We start from the raw sequence: 17107 nt of genomic DNA, 5'->3' as shown, positions 1-17107 counted from the left end.
TAAAAATTTCTAGTAATAGTAATTTTAATTTGTGTTTTAAAGATATACGTTAACTAAATCTCAAAATTAAATGTATAAAAAAATTTTATATTTTTCATATTTTTCAAAATCAAGATCAAAATACATCTCTAGTTTTTTTTATTTTTCTGTCTCATTATTTTTATATCAGAAATAAAATCCAAATACAATTGAACTGACGATATTAGCAAGAACTTTTTGGCACTTGATCCCTAACAATATTCTAGCTCTCTATAATTTCTTATGCTAATTAACTTTCTACCATATTATAATTTTCTATACACAAATAATAATAATAATAATAATAATAATAATAATAATGGATTAACGTTTATACTATAGATTCCTGCACAGAAAGAAAAGGACGTAGAGAAGGCCTTGGAAAATTTCAAAGTCCTTGAAGATCATTGCTTAGCTGATAAGAGGAAATTCTTCGGTGGAGACAAAATTAACATTGTGGACATAGCTATTGGATCACTTTTCGCATTTTTTGTCACTATAGAAGATATTAAACAAGAGAAGGTCCTAGTAGCTGAAAGGTTCCCTCTCTTACATTTATGGTTTGATAATTTCAAGAATATTTCAATCATCAAAGAAAACTTCCCTGACAGGGAAAAAATGTCAGCTACCATAAAATCTATCATGGAGAGGAGGAGGTTGGCATCTTCCTAAGAAGTCATAATCACTACGTCGTTGTTTCTTTATATTACCAAGTGCTAACATTTGTTGGTTTTGTTGTCTTATTGTGTTTGTAAAGTAGAATAAAAGTTTGAATTTACTGTATTTCTTCAAATAATCAATTAGGTTTCGTTTTAAATCATTATCAAACATCTATGGAATAGATTGGGATATATTATGTAACATGTGTGGATAGATTTAAAAAAACCAATTAGTAGAATTTGGTTTAGTTATAATATGAAGCTTAGGAGTGGCTAAGCAGGCATTATCAAAAGAATAAATAGATAAAAATATATAAAAAATAATTTAGATTAGACAAAATAAAATACACTTAAAAGATCATAAATATTAAAGTACACTTTAAATATTATTTTAGATGGACAAAAATATTATATCGTTAGTGAGTTTATATACTTTTACACTCAAAAATATTATTTTAGATGTACTTTTGTCTATTAAAATCAATTTTTTAGATATAATTTGATATTTATAAACTTTGTTGTATACTTTTATCTACGTCAAACTCTTTTATGCATATTTTTATCTATTTACTCTTATCAAAAATTTAGATTTAGATTTAGATTTAATGAAGAGCACAACTACCTTCAACCACCATTGACGAGGAACTAGATGATGCACTGAATGCATCCAAAATAACTCAGATGTTGTCGCTCTAAGTAATGTGATGTGTGATCATCTTATACTTTTTTTTTGTGATCATCTTATACCTTTTTTCTAGCATTTTTTAGTTATTTTTAGTTAGATTTTATTAAGTTTTGTTATATTTTAGTGTAAAAATTCTCTTTGAATGTTACTTTGAGTTGTTTTGGTATTTTTATGATTGCAGGTAAAATTCGAGCGAATTTGGCAGAGTTTTGTGCAAAAACAAAGGAAGAAAGTAGATATTGTCAACCTTGACCTCCTTGCATTCCAACGAGCATAATTTGAGCTACAAAGGTCCAATTGATGCGGTTTCAACGGCGTTTGAAAATCAACTTTCAGAGCTTTCTAACGATATATAATAGTATATACTTTTCTTCTGAAATCACTGCCAAATCTAGTGCTAAACGTCGAGCCTGGCATTTAGCGCCCAAGAAGGACAGAATGCAGCGCCAGAATCCCCCCCCCCCCCAAGGGCGCTAAACGCCCAACCTGGCATTTAGCGCCAGCAACGTTGCACTCCCCTTGGGGTGTTTAACGTCCAAACTGGCGTTAAACGCCAACAGCAGTCCAGATACTCCCTCTTTGGGCCTCTCAAGTGGATTTAGCACTTATTAGTTTTATTTTAATTTTTTTTGTAATTTTATTTACAAAAAAATATTTTAGGCCTAGAATTTATTATTCTATTTTATTTTCAAATCAAATTAGATTATTATAAAAGGAAAAAGATCACTTAGGTCTAGGATCTTCCTTCCGCACGTTTTCAGAACCCTAGTTTCTTTATAAGTCATGAGTAACTAAACCTCTCGGTTAAAGTTAGGAGCTCTGTTTATTTCTATAGATTAGAACTATTATTCTTTTATTTTAATTAATGTATTGATTCAGTTTCAAGGATTATTTTCGTTCTTAATCTTATAAATCTGGGTGGAACGAGAATATGACCCTTATTCTACTTAAGTTCTTGTGATTCTCGAGAGAGTTATCTCGCTTGAACAACAGCTTGAAAACAAATTCCTCCTAAATTACTAATTATATGAACTAATTGGGATATGTGACATATAATCGTATTAGCTTTGGGTAATTATGGTTTTTATAGCTATAAACTAGTTTTTAAACTTAACCCTCTAATCGGAATTAAGTAACCACAAGAGTGGTAGTTAATGAAGATTAGAAGAGGCTAAATCACTAAGAGATTAAGATTTAGACATTTACAGTTTGCCATGGAATGAATCATACATTGTTAAAAATAGTTGGTAGAACTTTTAATCCGGAAAGATAAGTATCTCTGAAACCTTAACTGTTTTCTCTTACTGTTTTTACACCAAACCCTTATTTGCTTTATTTACTAGCTTATTTACTGTTTTATACGAATTTGACTTACCAAATCCCTTTTCTATTTGCCTAACTAAGTCCAACTAGATAGCCATTGTTGCTCAATCTGATAATCCTCGTGGGATCGATCCTCACTCACTTGAGGCATTACTTGGATGACCTGGTGCACTTGCCAGTTAAGTTGTGCGAATATCCTAATTCGCGCACCATAATGCTTTACCTCTTAGGTCTAAATTTTACATTTTTTTTAAAATTAGTATAGATGCAACATAAAAATTAGGAGGACAAACTTGATTCGCTGAAAACCTACAACAAGATCACTATAGCCGCCCTAACGTCAACTGATTTTCATCACGTTTCATGATTAGGCAAAAAGAAGGACATTATGGACTGTTGAGTATTTTAGTAGAGCGATGGAAGCTGGAAAGTCATACATTTCACCTTTCATTTTGCGAACTGATTGACCCTAGAAGACGTGATACATATTCTTGGCCTGCCGATCAATAGGAACGACCCCGTGATAGGCAGAACGAACAGCAGTCACTCGTTCTTGGTGGAGAATTGCATAGCAATGTTTGGTAGACAGCCCGGTCTGCGTGATCACATGTTGGGGAAGATAAACCTAGCATGGGTCCGACAATGAAGAGACACCAAATCATTAGACACCCAAGAGTTTATCGAGCAATATGTCTGGGTTCACATATTCTGCTTGCTTAGAACTGTTGTGTTTTTAGACAAATTGACCAATTCTGCTAACTCAAAGTTTTTACCTCTTTTTCGAGATTTCCATCACATTTATAACATTGTTGGGGACAGCTTGTCTGGCACATCTATACAAGTCATTGTGCCTTGCATCGCAATATAACTGTAAAGAGATGAATGACCCCCTTATTCTTCTCTTTGTTTAGGTATGAGAAGATATGTTGTGGATAGCGCCCGTTCCTCAAGGTGAGCTTCTGGTTTTTGGCATTCCAAGTGGGCAATGGTAATGGTTATTATTATTATTATTATTATTATTATTATTATTATTATTATTATTATTATTATTATAACTAACATAAACTAATTTAGGTAGAGTCACTGGCATCGATTAAGAGATTATGTGCCATGGTCTACGATGCAATTTAGGTAATAATTAGATCACATGAGTGTGAACGATGTACGTGCTAATGATTTCTCTTAAGAAGTTTTTATGTTTAATAATTTAATTGATTATCGTCGTATTTATTGTTGTTCAGCTTATATGGCAGCCATATATAAGAGTTAATGTCCCTGAGGACCTATCCTTATAATTGTGGATATGCTCCACAAAGTGTCTATTGGTGTCATTCGAGTGTATAGAATGGTACCCAATAGACCGAGTGAAATGCCAATTCGGGCTTGTACAACTTTCACCAAAGGAAGCATTCCGAATTGGAGAAGCTCACTGCAGGCGGTTGATTCGAGCACAGTGCCATGACAGGAAGGAAAGAAACAGACTTTGGGTCGATATGTGGAACAACTAGTGCTATAATATGCTGCAAACAAGAGACAAAATTGTCGACTTTCACTCTCTCTCGATGTACTATGATTGGTACACACAACAGTATGGCAATCACCTAAGGTTGTCAAAAAGAGCTTCGTATGCAGACCCCAAGACGAATCAACCACTGCCGCCACCCCGCCCCCACCTAGACCACATCAGTTTCCCCCTATGAGCAACATTAGCCATTTCCCTCTTATGAGCAACAACATTAGTTTCTGGCTTATGAGCTCCAACGTCAGTTTCCAGCTTATGAGCAACATCAACAGTTTCTGATTTATCAGCAACATTTATTTTCCTTTTACCCACCACAACCACAGCCGCAAGTAAAATCATACATACCACAATTGGTAATTCCAACAGAAGAATCCTTCAGTCCGTTAAACCCATTTGATGACATCAGTTTGCCTCAGGTACTAAGGGAGACTGGAGCATTCTTTCAATTTTCTCAAGAAAGGCCTGATGCTTCTGAACCCTTTGTTAGCCATAGCTCCGTCTCAGCTCGTGCTAGTGAATTTGTGATGGATCCACTAAAACAGAGCCACCATTCATAAGGGTTGAGCCACCACGTACTTTCAAACCACCATATACAATATTATTTGATTTGAACTAGTGTTTGTAGAAAGGAAAGGTGTTCCGAGAGGATGATTTACAGCACGATTAGGGCAACGATGGAGCGAGTGTAACACCCTACCACACAAAGTCTTATGTTTAAGTCATAAAATTGAAGTGGTGAGGTATTACGATCTCTAAAAATAAAAAAAAAATATATATATATAATATAATATAATATAATATAGTTGAAAAAGTTTTATATCTAGGAGCCTTTGAAAGAAAGTTTAAAACAAAATTCGTAATACTCACGTAAACAAAAATTTGCGTACAAGGAAACGTAAGATATTGTGTATGAATAATAAAAAGGGAGTGTCAAAGGTATAATTAACAAAGCTTCCAACTCGGTTCGCAAAGATAAACCGGCTAGAACATACAAGTATATATATAAGAGGATCCCAAAATGACCCAAAGCAGAAAACGACAACCTGTTTCTCCGAGTCAACCTCTAAGAGGGACAAACATAAAATACAAGGTGGAGAATCTATATACATTCATAAATATAAATAAAGATACGGCCCTGAATCCCAAGAGTTCTTCACTTCGTCAGTGTCTCCAGAATACAGAGTGGTGCTTCTCAACCTGCATCTGAAAAACAAAAATATTGTATGGGATGAGAACCGGAGGTTCTCAGTATGGTTAAGGTGCCCACATATATAATAAGCAAGGTCCCGGAAAAGCCAAAGGCAATTCTAGAACGCCGACAATCGGATTATAAATCTTAAGGAACTAAAGCTAAAACCATAAACGAGGATAGGTATCTAAGATTCTAAACTTGATCAACATCTAATCAAAACCCTCAATCTCTTCACCTTTCCTCCGTTTCTTCAACTCCGATAAAATTGCATAAACAGACAAAACAGAAAAGTCAAACACATACAGAAAGCATATATAACAAGTAGGCAATTAGCAATTAACGTGAATAAATAATTAAGCAAGCCAAGACAATACACGTTCAAACAAAATATATAAATGCACATGATGCATGCCTTTCCTAGCGCAAGCCATGAGCTCATGCGTCGGTTGTCTACCCACAACCTGACGTTACTCGGAGTGAACCCCAAATATGGTCTCTTTACTGTGTCAATTAGACACCTTGACATCACGGTTACCCATGTCAATTAGGCCTCATTATAATAACATTTCAATGTGTATCACAGTAAGGAACAGTGCTATCAGTTAGGCGAACATTCCTGCATTAGCAATCTCAGACTATCCATTAGGCGGGCACTTTCGCATTAGCAGTTTGGCACAAGGCCTATTCAATATACACTTTTCATAATTTACATATTCATTTAGATTATCTCTTTCATGCATATTTTCTCATTTCACTTCTCTCTATTATGCCTCCACGTCACCAACACTACAAAACATACCTCCGCATCACCGCCTAATTATACATACCTCCGCATCACCCATTGACCTTAAGCCTTCCTTGGTTGTCCTAATACTACTATTTTAGAACCTAAATCTTGGTATTGAGGTAATTTGGTCATAGTTAAAACTGGTGCTTTTGCTTAAAAAGGATGCTGTTATTGTTTTTGAGAAAATGCAACAAGGAATAGCAGGGGCGGTAGATTTGTTAAATTCACTAAAAATCCAATTCTCGCCCATTGCCTTAAATAAGACTCTTCCATATTTCCGGAAAAATAAATTTTAGATTAATACCATGTCACATGAAAAAGTTATGAGTTTAGAAATACATCTCTGCCTTTTAGAAATCTATTTTCAAAATCCAGCAAACTACCGTTACACTTTGCAACATAACTAATTAATTAAAAAACATTTTGACACAAAATTTAAACTGTAGTTTGTGGGCTTAAAAGGCTTAGAAATGCCATTGGTTTCAATCCAAAAGCTCCTCAGAATTGCAAATTAGGTAGGTTGGAAGTTGGTGTTTTTGCAGCAGAGAAACGGAATTTTCTGCAGAATCCATCAATTTTTAAAATTTCATTTCTTCCAAACCACTCATCAATAAATTCTAAAATTTTTATGAGACACTCATAACACATTAAACTTTCATAGAAAAATAGTTTCATTTAAAAATAGGGCCTGGTCTACTCCCAGAAACTAGTTTATTCTACTATCAATTATGCAAAAAATTCTGCCTTGGACCTTTTCAACAACCTTGCATACCATAACTCACATTTAAACTTATATCCATTCTAAAATTACATTTTCAGCCTTTCTTCAGTTATCTAAGGTTACTTTCACAGCCAACATAACCCAAAAAGATCATCAATAATTCATTACATATATATATATATATATATATATATTCATTCTCATCATACTCATCATTCATCATTAAAATCATCATGTATCAATATATTCTCACTACAATATCAGTTGCCAAAATTTATATTCAACCCAAATCAACAATTTAATTCAACAAACAACAATCAATTCAACTTATCCTATGGGTCAACTAGCCTAAGTTTTCACAACACATTACATATTATATACGAGAAACAAAAACCATACCTTGGCCGATTTCTCGATAACCCGGAACACCTTAAGCGTTTTCGAATCACAAGCTCCACAACTCTAGCCCCCTCACCAACGATACCCAGCCTCCAAAGCTAATCCTCTAGCTTCCAATTTCTCAAATTGACTCCAATCCACAACCAATTTCAATCTAACATCATAATATTTACTATAGTTAACATAGAGTTCACTAATTCAATATTTCATAAAAGAATTGAGGGTGCTTACCTGACCCACAACCTCAATAAGTTGAACCCAACAATACCCACGAGTTAATTCAAACTTAAACACCGAATTCAGGCAAAATCCAACATGATTACACATTGAATTTGAAATTGAGAAAGAGGGAATTGAAAACAAAAACGTTGCTTTCTTACCTAATTGACCACTAAGTTTTGTAGAGCTCGACGCTGCGGTCGTGTGACCGCAAACGGTGCGGTGATCGGAGCTCCGGATTGAAAGTTATGTGGAATTGAATGAATTTGGACCAAGGGTTTCATTTCTTTCCCCTAACCCACCGTGCTCTCACTCTTCCTCTCTACAACCTGAAGTATTAACAATGGGGAAGGTTCTTTTATATACTTGGGCTTGGGTAATTGGGCCCAATATGGGCCCGGTTTAATTGGTTCGTCCCGTTCGGTCCAATCTTGGGCCAAATTCTTTAAAATTTATGTCAAAATTCTTGTTTTAATTTTCTCTATCACCTTAAACTATAAAATTCTATTTTCTAATTTTCTAGAAAAATAATTAATTTATTGATTCGTTATTTACTAATTACTCGGGGGTTTATATCTTACCCCTTAACAGAAATTTTTGTCCTCGAAAATTCGCTATCAAATCTTCATATATGCCCCCTCAGATTCAACTGACTTCTTACCATTCATTTTACCATTCTCGGACGTTAATGCATTATCTTATTCCCAATTCAAGCCTAAGCTAAACCCGTTTGTCTCACTCTTAGCTTCGTTTAACTCTCTTAATGAGTACAACTTCCTTACCCTTCAAGGGTTCTTTCTAAATGAAATTAATCTCAATGCTTTCTCAGCTATCTCACTCGCTAACAATTCCTTAATATCTTATTTTGAGTTAATATGGTATAACCTAAGCTACACCTTCTCACTCTACATTCTTCGATCTTGTGTTAATCCTTGAATCATGCTCATACCTCACAACTTCTTCCTCTCATCATCACTATTCTAGAGTCACCAAAATCACTGTGCTTCCGCAGCGTTACTCTGATTTTAGCCATTAAGATTCGGAATCGTTCACTTACTCTGCCAGAACATTCCCTGAATCTCTCCATCTTTCTAACTAAATGTTATTAACCTTTGCCATAGCTGCAAGAGTCCTAATCCCTAGGAATCTCTACTACCTAATCCATTATCGCCTCCATCACAATTCCTAAGTAATCCGCTCTATTCCTTCAATAGTAGCTCACACAGCAGCAACTATATTCTCCAGAGCAGCTTAAAGATCAATCATACAACCTCGCTCGCATCCACGAGACGCCATTTGGGTCTTGTCCACACCGAACAATTGATATTAAGGTGATCAGTCTTAATATCTAAAGTCTAGTGCTTCGAATCTCCAAAGGTAATGCTCATGAACATTTATGCTATATAAGTCAAGCAGACATCCTAAATAGCATCTACACACAGCCAGAGTTTGCTCAGAAGTATAGTCAGTTTATTTCCCAGGCTCTACGGGAACGAACTGCTCTGATACCATAATGTAACACCTTACCACACAAAGTCTTATGCTTAAGTCATAAAACTGAGGTGGTGAGGTATTACGATCTCTAAAAATAAAAAATATATATATAATATAGTTGAAAAAGTTTTATATCTAGGAGTCTTTGAAGAAAAGTTTAAAACAAAATTCGTAATACTCACGTAAACAAAAACCTGCGTACGAGGAAACGTAAGATATTTGTGTATGAATAATAAAAAGGGAGTGTCAAAGGTATAATTAACAAGGCTTCCAACTCAGTTCGCAAAGATAAACCAGCCAGAACATACAAGTATATACATAAGAGGATCCCAAAATGACCCAAAGCAAAAAATGACAACCTGTTTCTCCGAGTCAACCTCTAAGAGGGACAAACATAAAATACAAGGTGGAGAATCTATATACATTCATAAATATACGGCCCTGAATCCCAAGAGTTTTTCGCTTCGTCAGTGTCTCCAGAATACAGAGTGGTGCTTCTCAACCTGCATCTGAAAAACAATAATATTGTATGGGATGAGAGTCGGAGGTTCTCAGTATGGTTAAGGTGCCCACATATATAATAAACAAGGTCCTGGGAAAGCCAAAGGCAATCCTAGAACGCCGACAATCGGATTATAAATCTTAAGGAACTAAAGCTAAAACAATAAACGAGGGTAGGTATCTAAGGTTCTAAACTTGATCAACATCTAATCAAAACCCTCAATCTGTTCGCCTTTCCTCCATTTCTCCAACTCCAATAAAATTGCATAGACAGACAAAACAGACAAGTCAAACACATACAGAAAGCATATATAACAAGTAGGCGATTAGCAATTAACGTGTATAAACAATTAAGCAAGCCAAGATAATGCACGCTCAAACAAAATATACAAATGTACATAATGCATGCCTTTCCTAGCGCAGGCCATGAGCTCATGCGTCAGTTGTCTACCCGCAACCTGACGTTACTCGGAGTGAACCCCGAATATGGTCTCTTTACTGTGTCAATTAGACACCTTGGCATCATGGTTACCCGTGTCAATTAGGCCTCATTATAATAACATTTCAATGTGTATCATAGTAAGGAACAATGCTATCAGTTAGGCCAATATTCCCGCATTAGCAATCTCAGGCTATCCATTAGGCGGGCACTTTCTCATTAGCAGTTTGGCACAAGGCCCATTCAATATACACTTTTAATAATTTACATATTCGTTTAGATTATCTCTTTCATGCATATTTTCTCATTTCATTTCTCTCTATTAAGCCTCCACATCACCAACACTACAAAACATACCTCCGCATCACCGCCTAATTATACATACCTCCGCATCACCCATTGAACTTAAGCCTTACTTGGTTGGCCCAATACTACTATTTTAGAAGCTAAATCTTGGTATTAAGGTAATTTGGTCATAGTTAAAACTGGTGTTTTTGCTTAAAAAGGATGTTATTGTTTTTGAGAAAATACAGCAAGGAATAGCAGGAGCGGTAGATTTGTTAAATTCACTAAAAATCCAATTCTCGCCCATTGCCTTTCAAAATTCATTTTCTTAAACAAGACTCTTCCTTATTTCCGGAAAACTAAATTTTAGATTAATACCATGTCACATGAAATAGTTATGAGCTTAGAAATACAGCCCTGCCTTTTAGAAATCTATTTTCAAAATCCAGCGAACTACCCTCACTCTTTGCAACATAACTAATTTATTAAAAAGCGTTTTGACACAAAATTTAAACTTTAGATTGTGGGCTCAAAAGGCTTAGAAATGCCGTTGGTTTCAGTCCAAAAGCACATCAGAATTGCAAAATAGGTAGGTTGGAAGTTGGTACTTCTGCAGCAGAGAAATGGAATTTTCTGCAGAATTCATCAATTTTTAAAAATTCATTTCTTCCAAACCACTCTTCAATAAATTCTGAAATTTTTATGAGACACTCGTAACACATTAAAATTTCATGAAAAAATAGTTTTATTTAAAAATAGAGCCTGGTCTACTCCCAGAAACTGGTTTATTCTACTGTCAATTATGTTGAAAATTCTGCCTTGGCCCTTTTCAACATCCTTACATACCATAACTCACATTTGAACTTATATCCCTTCCAAAATTATATTTTCAGCCTTTCTTCAGTTATCTAGGGTTACTTTCACAGCCAACATAACCCAAAAATATCATCAATAATTCATTACATATATATATATATATATATATATATATATATATATTCATTCTCATCATACTCATCATTCATCATTAAAATCATCATGTATCAATATATTCTCACTATAACATCAGTTGCCAAAATTCATATTCAACACAAATCAACAATTTAATTCAACAACCAACAATCAATACAACTTATCCTATGGGTCAACTAGCCTAAGTTTTCACGACACATTATATATTATATACGAGAAACCAAAACCATACCTTGGCCATTTTTTTGATAACCCAAAACACCTCAAACATTTCCGAACCACAACCTCCACAACTCTAGCCCCCTCACCAATGATAACCAGCCTCCAAAGCTAATCCTCTAGCTTCCAATTTCTCAAATTGACTCCAATCCACAACCAATTTCAATCTAACATCATAATATTTACTGTAGTTAACATAGAGTTCACTAATTCAATATTTTATAAATGAATTGAGGGTGCTTACTTTACCCACAGCCTCAATAAGCTGAACCCAACAATACCCGCGAGTTAATTCGAAACTAAACACCGAATTCAGGTGAAATCCAACATAATTACACATTAAATTCGAAATTGTGGAAGAGGGAATTGAAAACAAAAACGTGGATTTCTTACCTAATTGACCACTGGGTTTTGTAGAGCTCGACGTTGCGGTCGTGTGACCGCAAACGGTGCGGTGATCGGAGCTCCGGATTGAAAGTTATGTGGAATTGAATGAATTTGGAGCAAGGGTTTCATTTCTTTCCCCTAACCCACCGTGCTCTCACTCTTCCTCTCTGCAACCTGAAGTATTAACAATGAGGAAGGTTCCTTTATATACTTGGGCTTGGGTAATTGGGCCCAATATGGGCCCGGTTCAATCGGTTCGACCTGTTTGGCCCAACCTTGGGCCAAATTCTTTAAAATTGTTGTCAAAATTCTTGTTTTAATTTTCTCTATGACCTTAAACTATAAAATTCTATTTTCTAATTTTCTAGAAAAATAATTAATTTATTGATTCGTTATTTACTAATTACTCGGGGTTTACAGCGAGCACTCAAGGCATGAGTGCTTCTGGGATTTATGAGGGTAATGGAGCCAATGGTCCGAATGTGGGTACTTATGAGATTTGTGGGGATGGTGAAGCCAGTGGTATGGATGTGAGTACTTCTGAGGGTCATCCATATTTTTTACGAACAGAGATTGCTCTACCGAAAAAATACACTTCGTCATATTAGACCAAGTAAGCGAAGAAGTTGTTGGGGGACAAGCTTGAAAAGAAATAGACTCTTGAATTTTTTATGTTCTTATTTATGTCTTGGGTAAATTTATCTTTTCTCTATTTTTTGTATTTATATTTGTACATTTCTTTTTATGTCGTGTTTTTTCCTTTGCGGTGTATTGTAACACTTATATTTGACTACTTTTATGCTAACAATATTTAACATAGAAAAATTCATACATAAAAAGGCAAAAAATACATAAAAAAATTACATAAAAAGGTGAAAAATACACTAGTAACCCTATTGACCTCCACTAGAACTCGGACCAGCGCGATAAGGGCATCAACTATGGCTATGACCCTCTTGTCCACATAGGCTACGTTTGGTTAGTATTTACCAAGAGATAGAGACACTGAGACATAAATTTAGAAGACATAGACACAAAATACATTTATACATGTTTTATGTTTGGCAAAGTAAATACACAAGACACAGAAAACACTAAAAAGTCCATAATATCCTCATCATTTACTTTCATCATCACCACCCAAACTTTTCATCTACCACCACCTAATTTTTTCCTCCATCACCATTCATAACAAAAAATAAAAATCTAAATAATAGAAAATTTCAATAATTTCAACAATAAATTCAATCATTAATGGCAGCAAAAGTTATATTTGATAATCAATCCAACAACTCTTATTTAAAAAAAAAAGAAAAAACTGAAACAGGTCTAGGAGAAAAGTGTGCGGAGAGTAAGAGTGGAAGAGAGGCAACAATGGCAAACTTGTAGAGAAAAAGAGAGAGGCGGTAGTGGTAGACTCAAAGAGGAAGAGGGAGAGAGGCGGCAGTGGCAGGCTCGAAGAGGGAGAGGAAGAAAGACGGATCTAGAGACGGTGGAAAAGTGAATCTAGAGGCAACAACGGCAAAGGATGGCGACGATGATGAAATAGCCGTGAATAATAAAGAAAAAGAGAAAGAGGAAAGGGGGAGAAAGAGAGGCGATGATTGTTTGGGTGAAAAAATAGAGGAGAAGAGGTGACAGGTTGACAGTGGTGGTTTGAGTGGGTAAGAGGATGGAAGAAGAAGATTTCATGAAGGTGGTTTGGAATGGTGACAGAAAGAGAGGTGAGAAATGGAAGAAAGAAGAAGATGATCTTTTAGATGATAGAAGGAGGAAGAAGATTTGGAAGGGTATAATTGAAAAATAAATGTAAAAAAAATTGTGTCTATGTCTAAAAGTTTGTGTTCGACCTCCTACTGCAGTACACAAATTTTATGTTTTGTGTCTATCCATGTCTATCTCTGTCTATAGAAAATTTGTGTCTCAACAAACAAACAATGAACATGTACTACTGTATTTATGTCTTAGTGTATATGTCTCTCTAACCAAACACTGCCATAGATTACACTGGCGAGGGGTGTGCATTAACCAGACTGGACTGGTCAGTCGGACCTTGATAAACCCATATTTTATGATATATTTTGTGCTTAATTTGAGTGATTTATTCAATCCTTCACCTACTTATTCATATTAATTGCATGGTTTTACTTTCCCTTCCTTATTATGTGATGTATGTGAAAAACATGTTTCCTATGCTTTAATATTAATCATTTTAATTACCTTTATTTCCATTCGATGCCGTTATTAGTGTGTTGAGTAGTTTCAGATCTTCTAAGGTAGGAATGACTTAAAGGATGGAAAGGAAACATACAAAAATGGAAGGAAAGCACAAAATGGAGCTTTTGAAGAAACTGGCATCCACGCGATCGCATGGACGAAGCGATCGCGTGCCAAGCGCGAATCAGCAGCGACGCGGCCGCATGACTGACGCGACCACGCGCCTTAAGCAGAACGCACATGACGCGGTCGCATGATTGACGCGACCGCGTGGCAAGGAAATGCTCCGAATGACGCGACCGCAGGACCCACGCGGACGCGTGACAGAGGCCACGCACCAGAAATTGCAGACAACGCTCATAGCGAATTCTAAAGCCCTTTTTGGCCCAAATCCAGGTCCAGAAGGCATAGACCAGAGGTTATGAAGTGGGAAAACGCATCCATTCAGGGAGAGCTCGCCAATTTTCACTTTCCATGACTTAGATTTAGTTTGAGAGAGGTTCTCTCCTCTCTCTCTTAGGATTAGGATTAGGATTTAGGACTTCTCTTAGTTTGTAAGAGTGACTCTCGATCCAGGTTTAATATTTACGTTAATGCTTTTATGTGTACTTATAAATGTTGCCAACTTGACTTATGAATCCTTCCCATGTTATGATTTGAATTAATGATTATTTGAGGTATTTCAGTTATTGATTGCTTTCTCCTTAATTTGTATTACCATTGCTTCCTATCTAAGGACATTTTTATTCCAACAATTTTACTTTTCCCTTTTTGGTCTTGGTTAAGGAATCAGTAACTCAACATTATTAAACTCAGCATAATTGATAATCGTTATCTTGCTAATTGAACTGAACTTCAATAATCCCAACTTTTTCTTAGGAAATAAATAGGATTCGAAGGTCAAACTAATTAGTCCCTTGACTTTCCTTTACTTTAGTAAAGGTTAACTAAGTGGAATTTAGATTCAACTTTCATTATTGTTGAGAGAGATAACTAAGTTGGACTTCCAATTTCATTTACCTTGCCAAAAGATTGCTTTACAGTATTTATTTATTTTAATTTTCATTTAAATTATTTGTCATATCTACTCTTCACTCTCAACCCCGATTTTACAACCTCCATAACCAATAATAAGAACATACTTCCCTGCAGTTCCTTGAGAAGACGACCCGAGGTTTGAATACTGGGTTAACAATTTTTAAGGGGTTTGTTACTTGTGACACCCAAAACGTTTGTATGAAAGGACTTTTGAAGGTTTAGAAACTATACTTGCAACGAGGATCTATCCGCAATTTTCTAGACCACGCAAAAGTTTTCTCATCAAAATGGCGCCGTTGCCGGGGAACTGCTAACGTGTGCCTTATTATTGGTTATTGTAAATATTTTTCTTTTGCTTGTTTCTCTATTTTTGTTCTTCCTTTTCATCTTTATTTGCTACCATGAACTCTCACCCCTCTCGCTTTGAGTTTGGTTCTAACTTTGTTGAAGGAAATAGAAGTTACAGCAGGAATGTGCATCAAGGTCAGACCAATCAAGGATGGATGGAGCCAAGAGGATCTAATCAACCCTTCAGGCAGTAATACCCTTCGCCACCATATGATCCTTCCTTACCCCAGTACTAATCCAATCACTCCCAATCACCACCACTTTCCTATGTATCATGCCCAAGTCCGGCAACCCGAGAAGCAGAGGTTCGCCTAAAGGAAACAATAAATAAATTTCAAACAACCATTCGACAACTGGAGCAAGTAGTAATTCAATGGGTTTCTAGACGCTCAAATACACAAGGATCAGCCACAGCTCTATGTGAACAGTCTAACAAAGAGCGTAGCATGAAGGAAATACCAGAAACTCCAGTGGATAAGACAGAGAATGAATTCGTACTAAAACAAGTAGAAGAAGCTATCATTGTTCAAGAAGAAGAGTTGGTTGAAGATCTAGGAGATGCTGAACCTCCATGGGAACCCAGAACTGAGGAGAACTCTATCAAGGACGCTACAGTTGATGCTAAGGAGGATATTGTACAATCTCCAAGGCAAGTTGTTTATGAAGAATCAGACGGAATAACTCAGGACACAAATTCCCTTGATGATGATAGTCACAAGTCAAATTCTCTTAGTAATGAACTTGCATCCGCAAGTGAATTCTCTGAGATCGAAGAATCTTTCCCAAGTGAATATGAAGATGATGCGGAGGTAGATTTCTCTCAACCTCCAATCTATGACTCAAGTGATGAGGAAGACATAGAAGACTTTGACCAGGGTGATACTACATTTGAAGACTCTTACAAGGAAATGGAGAAATTCACAGAAGAACCCAAGGGAGTAGAACTTGCAGAACCACCAGAAACACCTATCCCAAGGCCATTACCACCTAATACAAGCTTCAAGTGGGTACAATCCTTAACCTTTAACTTTGCTTATTCACTTGAATATGGTTTGCTTGAAACAGATGGCCAGCTTAGAGCTCTCTGCGGCTTTAAGAGTAAGAGGAAAATGGCTCGTACTCAAAGTTGGTGCACAAGGTTCAATAAGGTTCCACGCTTCACCTCGAAGTACATGGATTGGTATCATGCTCAATTGCATGGATCACGGAGAACGTTTGGTCACCATGGTGAGATTCTACTTTCTAAACCGCCCGGATGGAAACATATAGATCAAGATGGAGGCGGATTTGATAGCAAAGCTTGGGATCCTGGAATCTATTCTGACATTCGCCACCCCGGGAGCCTGAAAATTTGTCTGAAGCTGCTCAGAAGCTTTACATGCCTAGTATGGGACCCCGGAGGCTATTGGCATTCCAAGCACTGGTGGAGATTTCTGGATGAATTTAAACACAAGCCACCATAACAGGAAGCCCTTCCAACGTCCAACTTAAGGACTTTAACTAAAAGTGCTAGGTGGGAGACAACCCACCATGGTATGATCGTTCCTTTTGCAATTTTAATTTTATTTCGTTTTGTTTGTTTTTTTATTTTATTTTTATTTTATTAAACATGGAATCATGCATAGCATTCACATTAAGCATTGCATCCTGCATTCAGTTTAAAAAAAAAAAAAAGATGCACG

At 36.1% G+C, this 17107-nt stretch overlaps 2 protein-coding genes and 1 long non-coding RNA gene across 4 annotated transcripts in view; 2 read left to right on the top strand and 1 right to left on the bottom strand.

Moving 5' to 3' along the window:
* LOC112779560 (probable glutathione S-transferase) overlaps nt 1-838 on the top strand; it is a 136858-nt gene extending 136020 nt beyond the window's left edge. The window contains exon 3 of the mRNA XM_025823862.3: nt 361-838. Coding sequence (XP_025679647.2) covers nt 361-690 — 330 coding nt within the window. The 3' untranslated portion in view covers nt 691-838. The remainder of the gene's footprint in view (nt 1-360) is intronic.
* LOC112777359 (probable glutathione S-transferase) overlaps nt 1-17107 on the top strand; it is a 64226-nt gene that overhangs the window by 802 nt on the left and 46317 nt on the right. The window lies entirely within an intron of this gene.
* LOC112777697 (uncharacterized) lies at nt 9219-12003 on the bottom strand. The gene is made up of 3 exons (XR_003190547.2): nt 11829-12003; nt 11449-11602; nt 9219-9528 (listed from the first exon to the last, which is right to left on the bottom strand). It is a non-coding gene; the product is annotated as an uncharacterized lncRNA (long non-coding RNA).

This window comes from Arachis hypogaea, chromosome 19 (assembly GCF_003086295.3).
Source record: "Arachis hypogaea cultivar Tifrunner chromosome 19, arahy.Tifrunner.gnm2.J5K5, whole genome shotgun sequence".
Lineage (NCBI taxonomy): Eukaryota > Viridiplantae > Streptophyta > Magnoliopsida > Fabales > Fabaceae > Arachis > Arachis hypogaea.
This window is presented reverse-complemented; position numbering and strand designations above follow the sequence as displayed.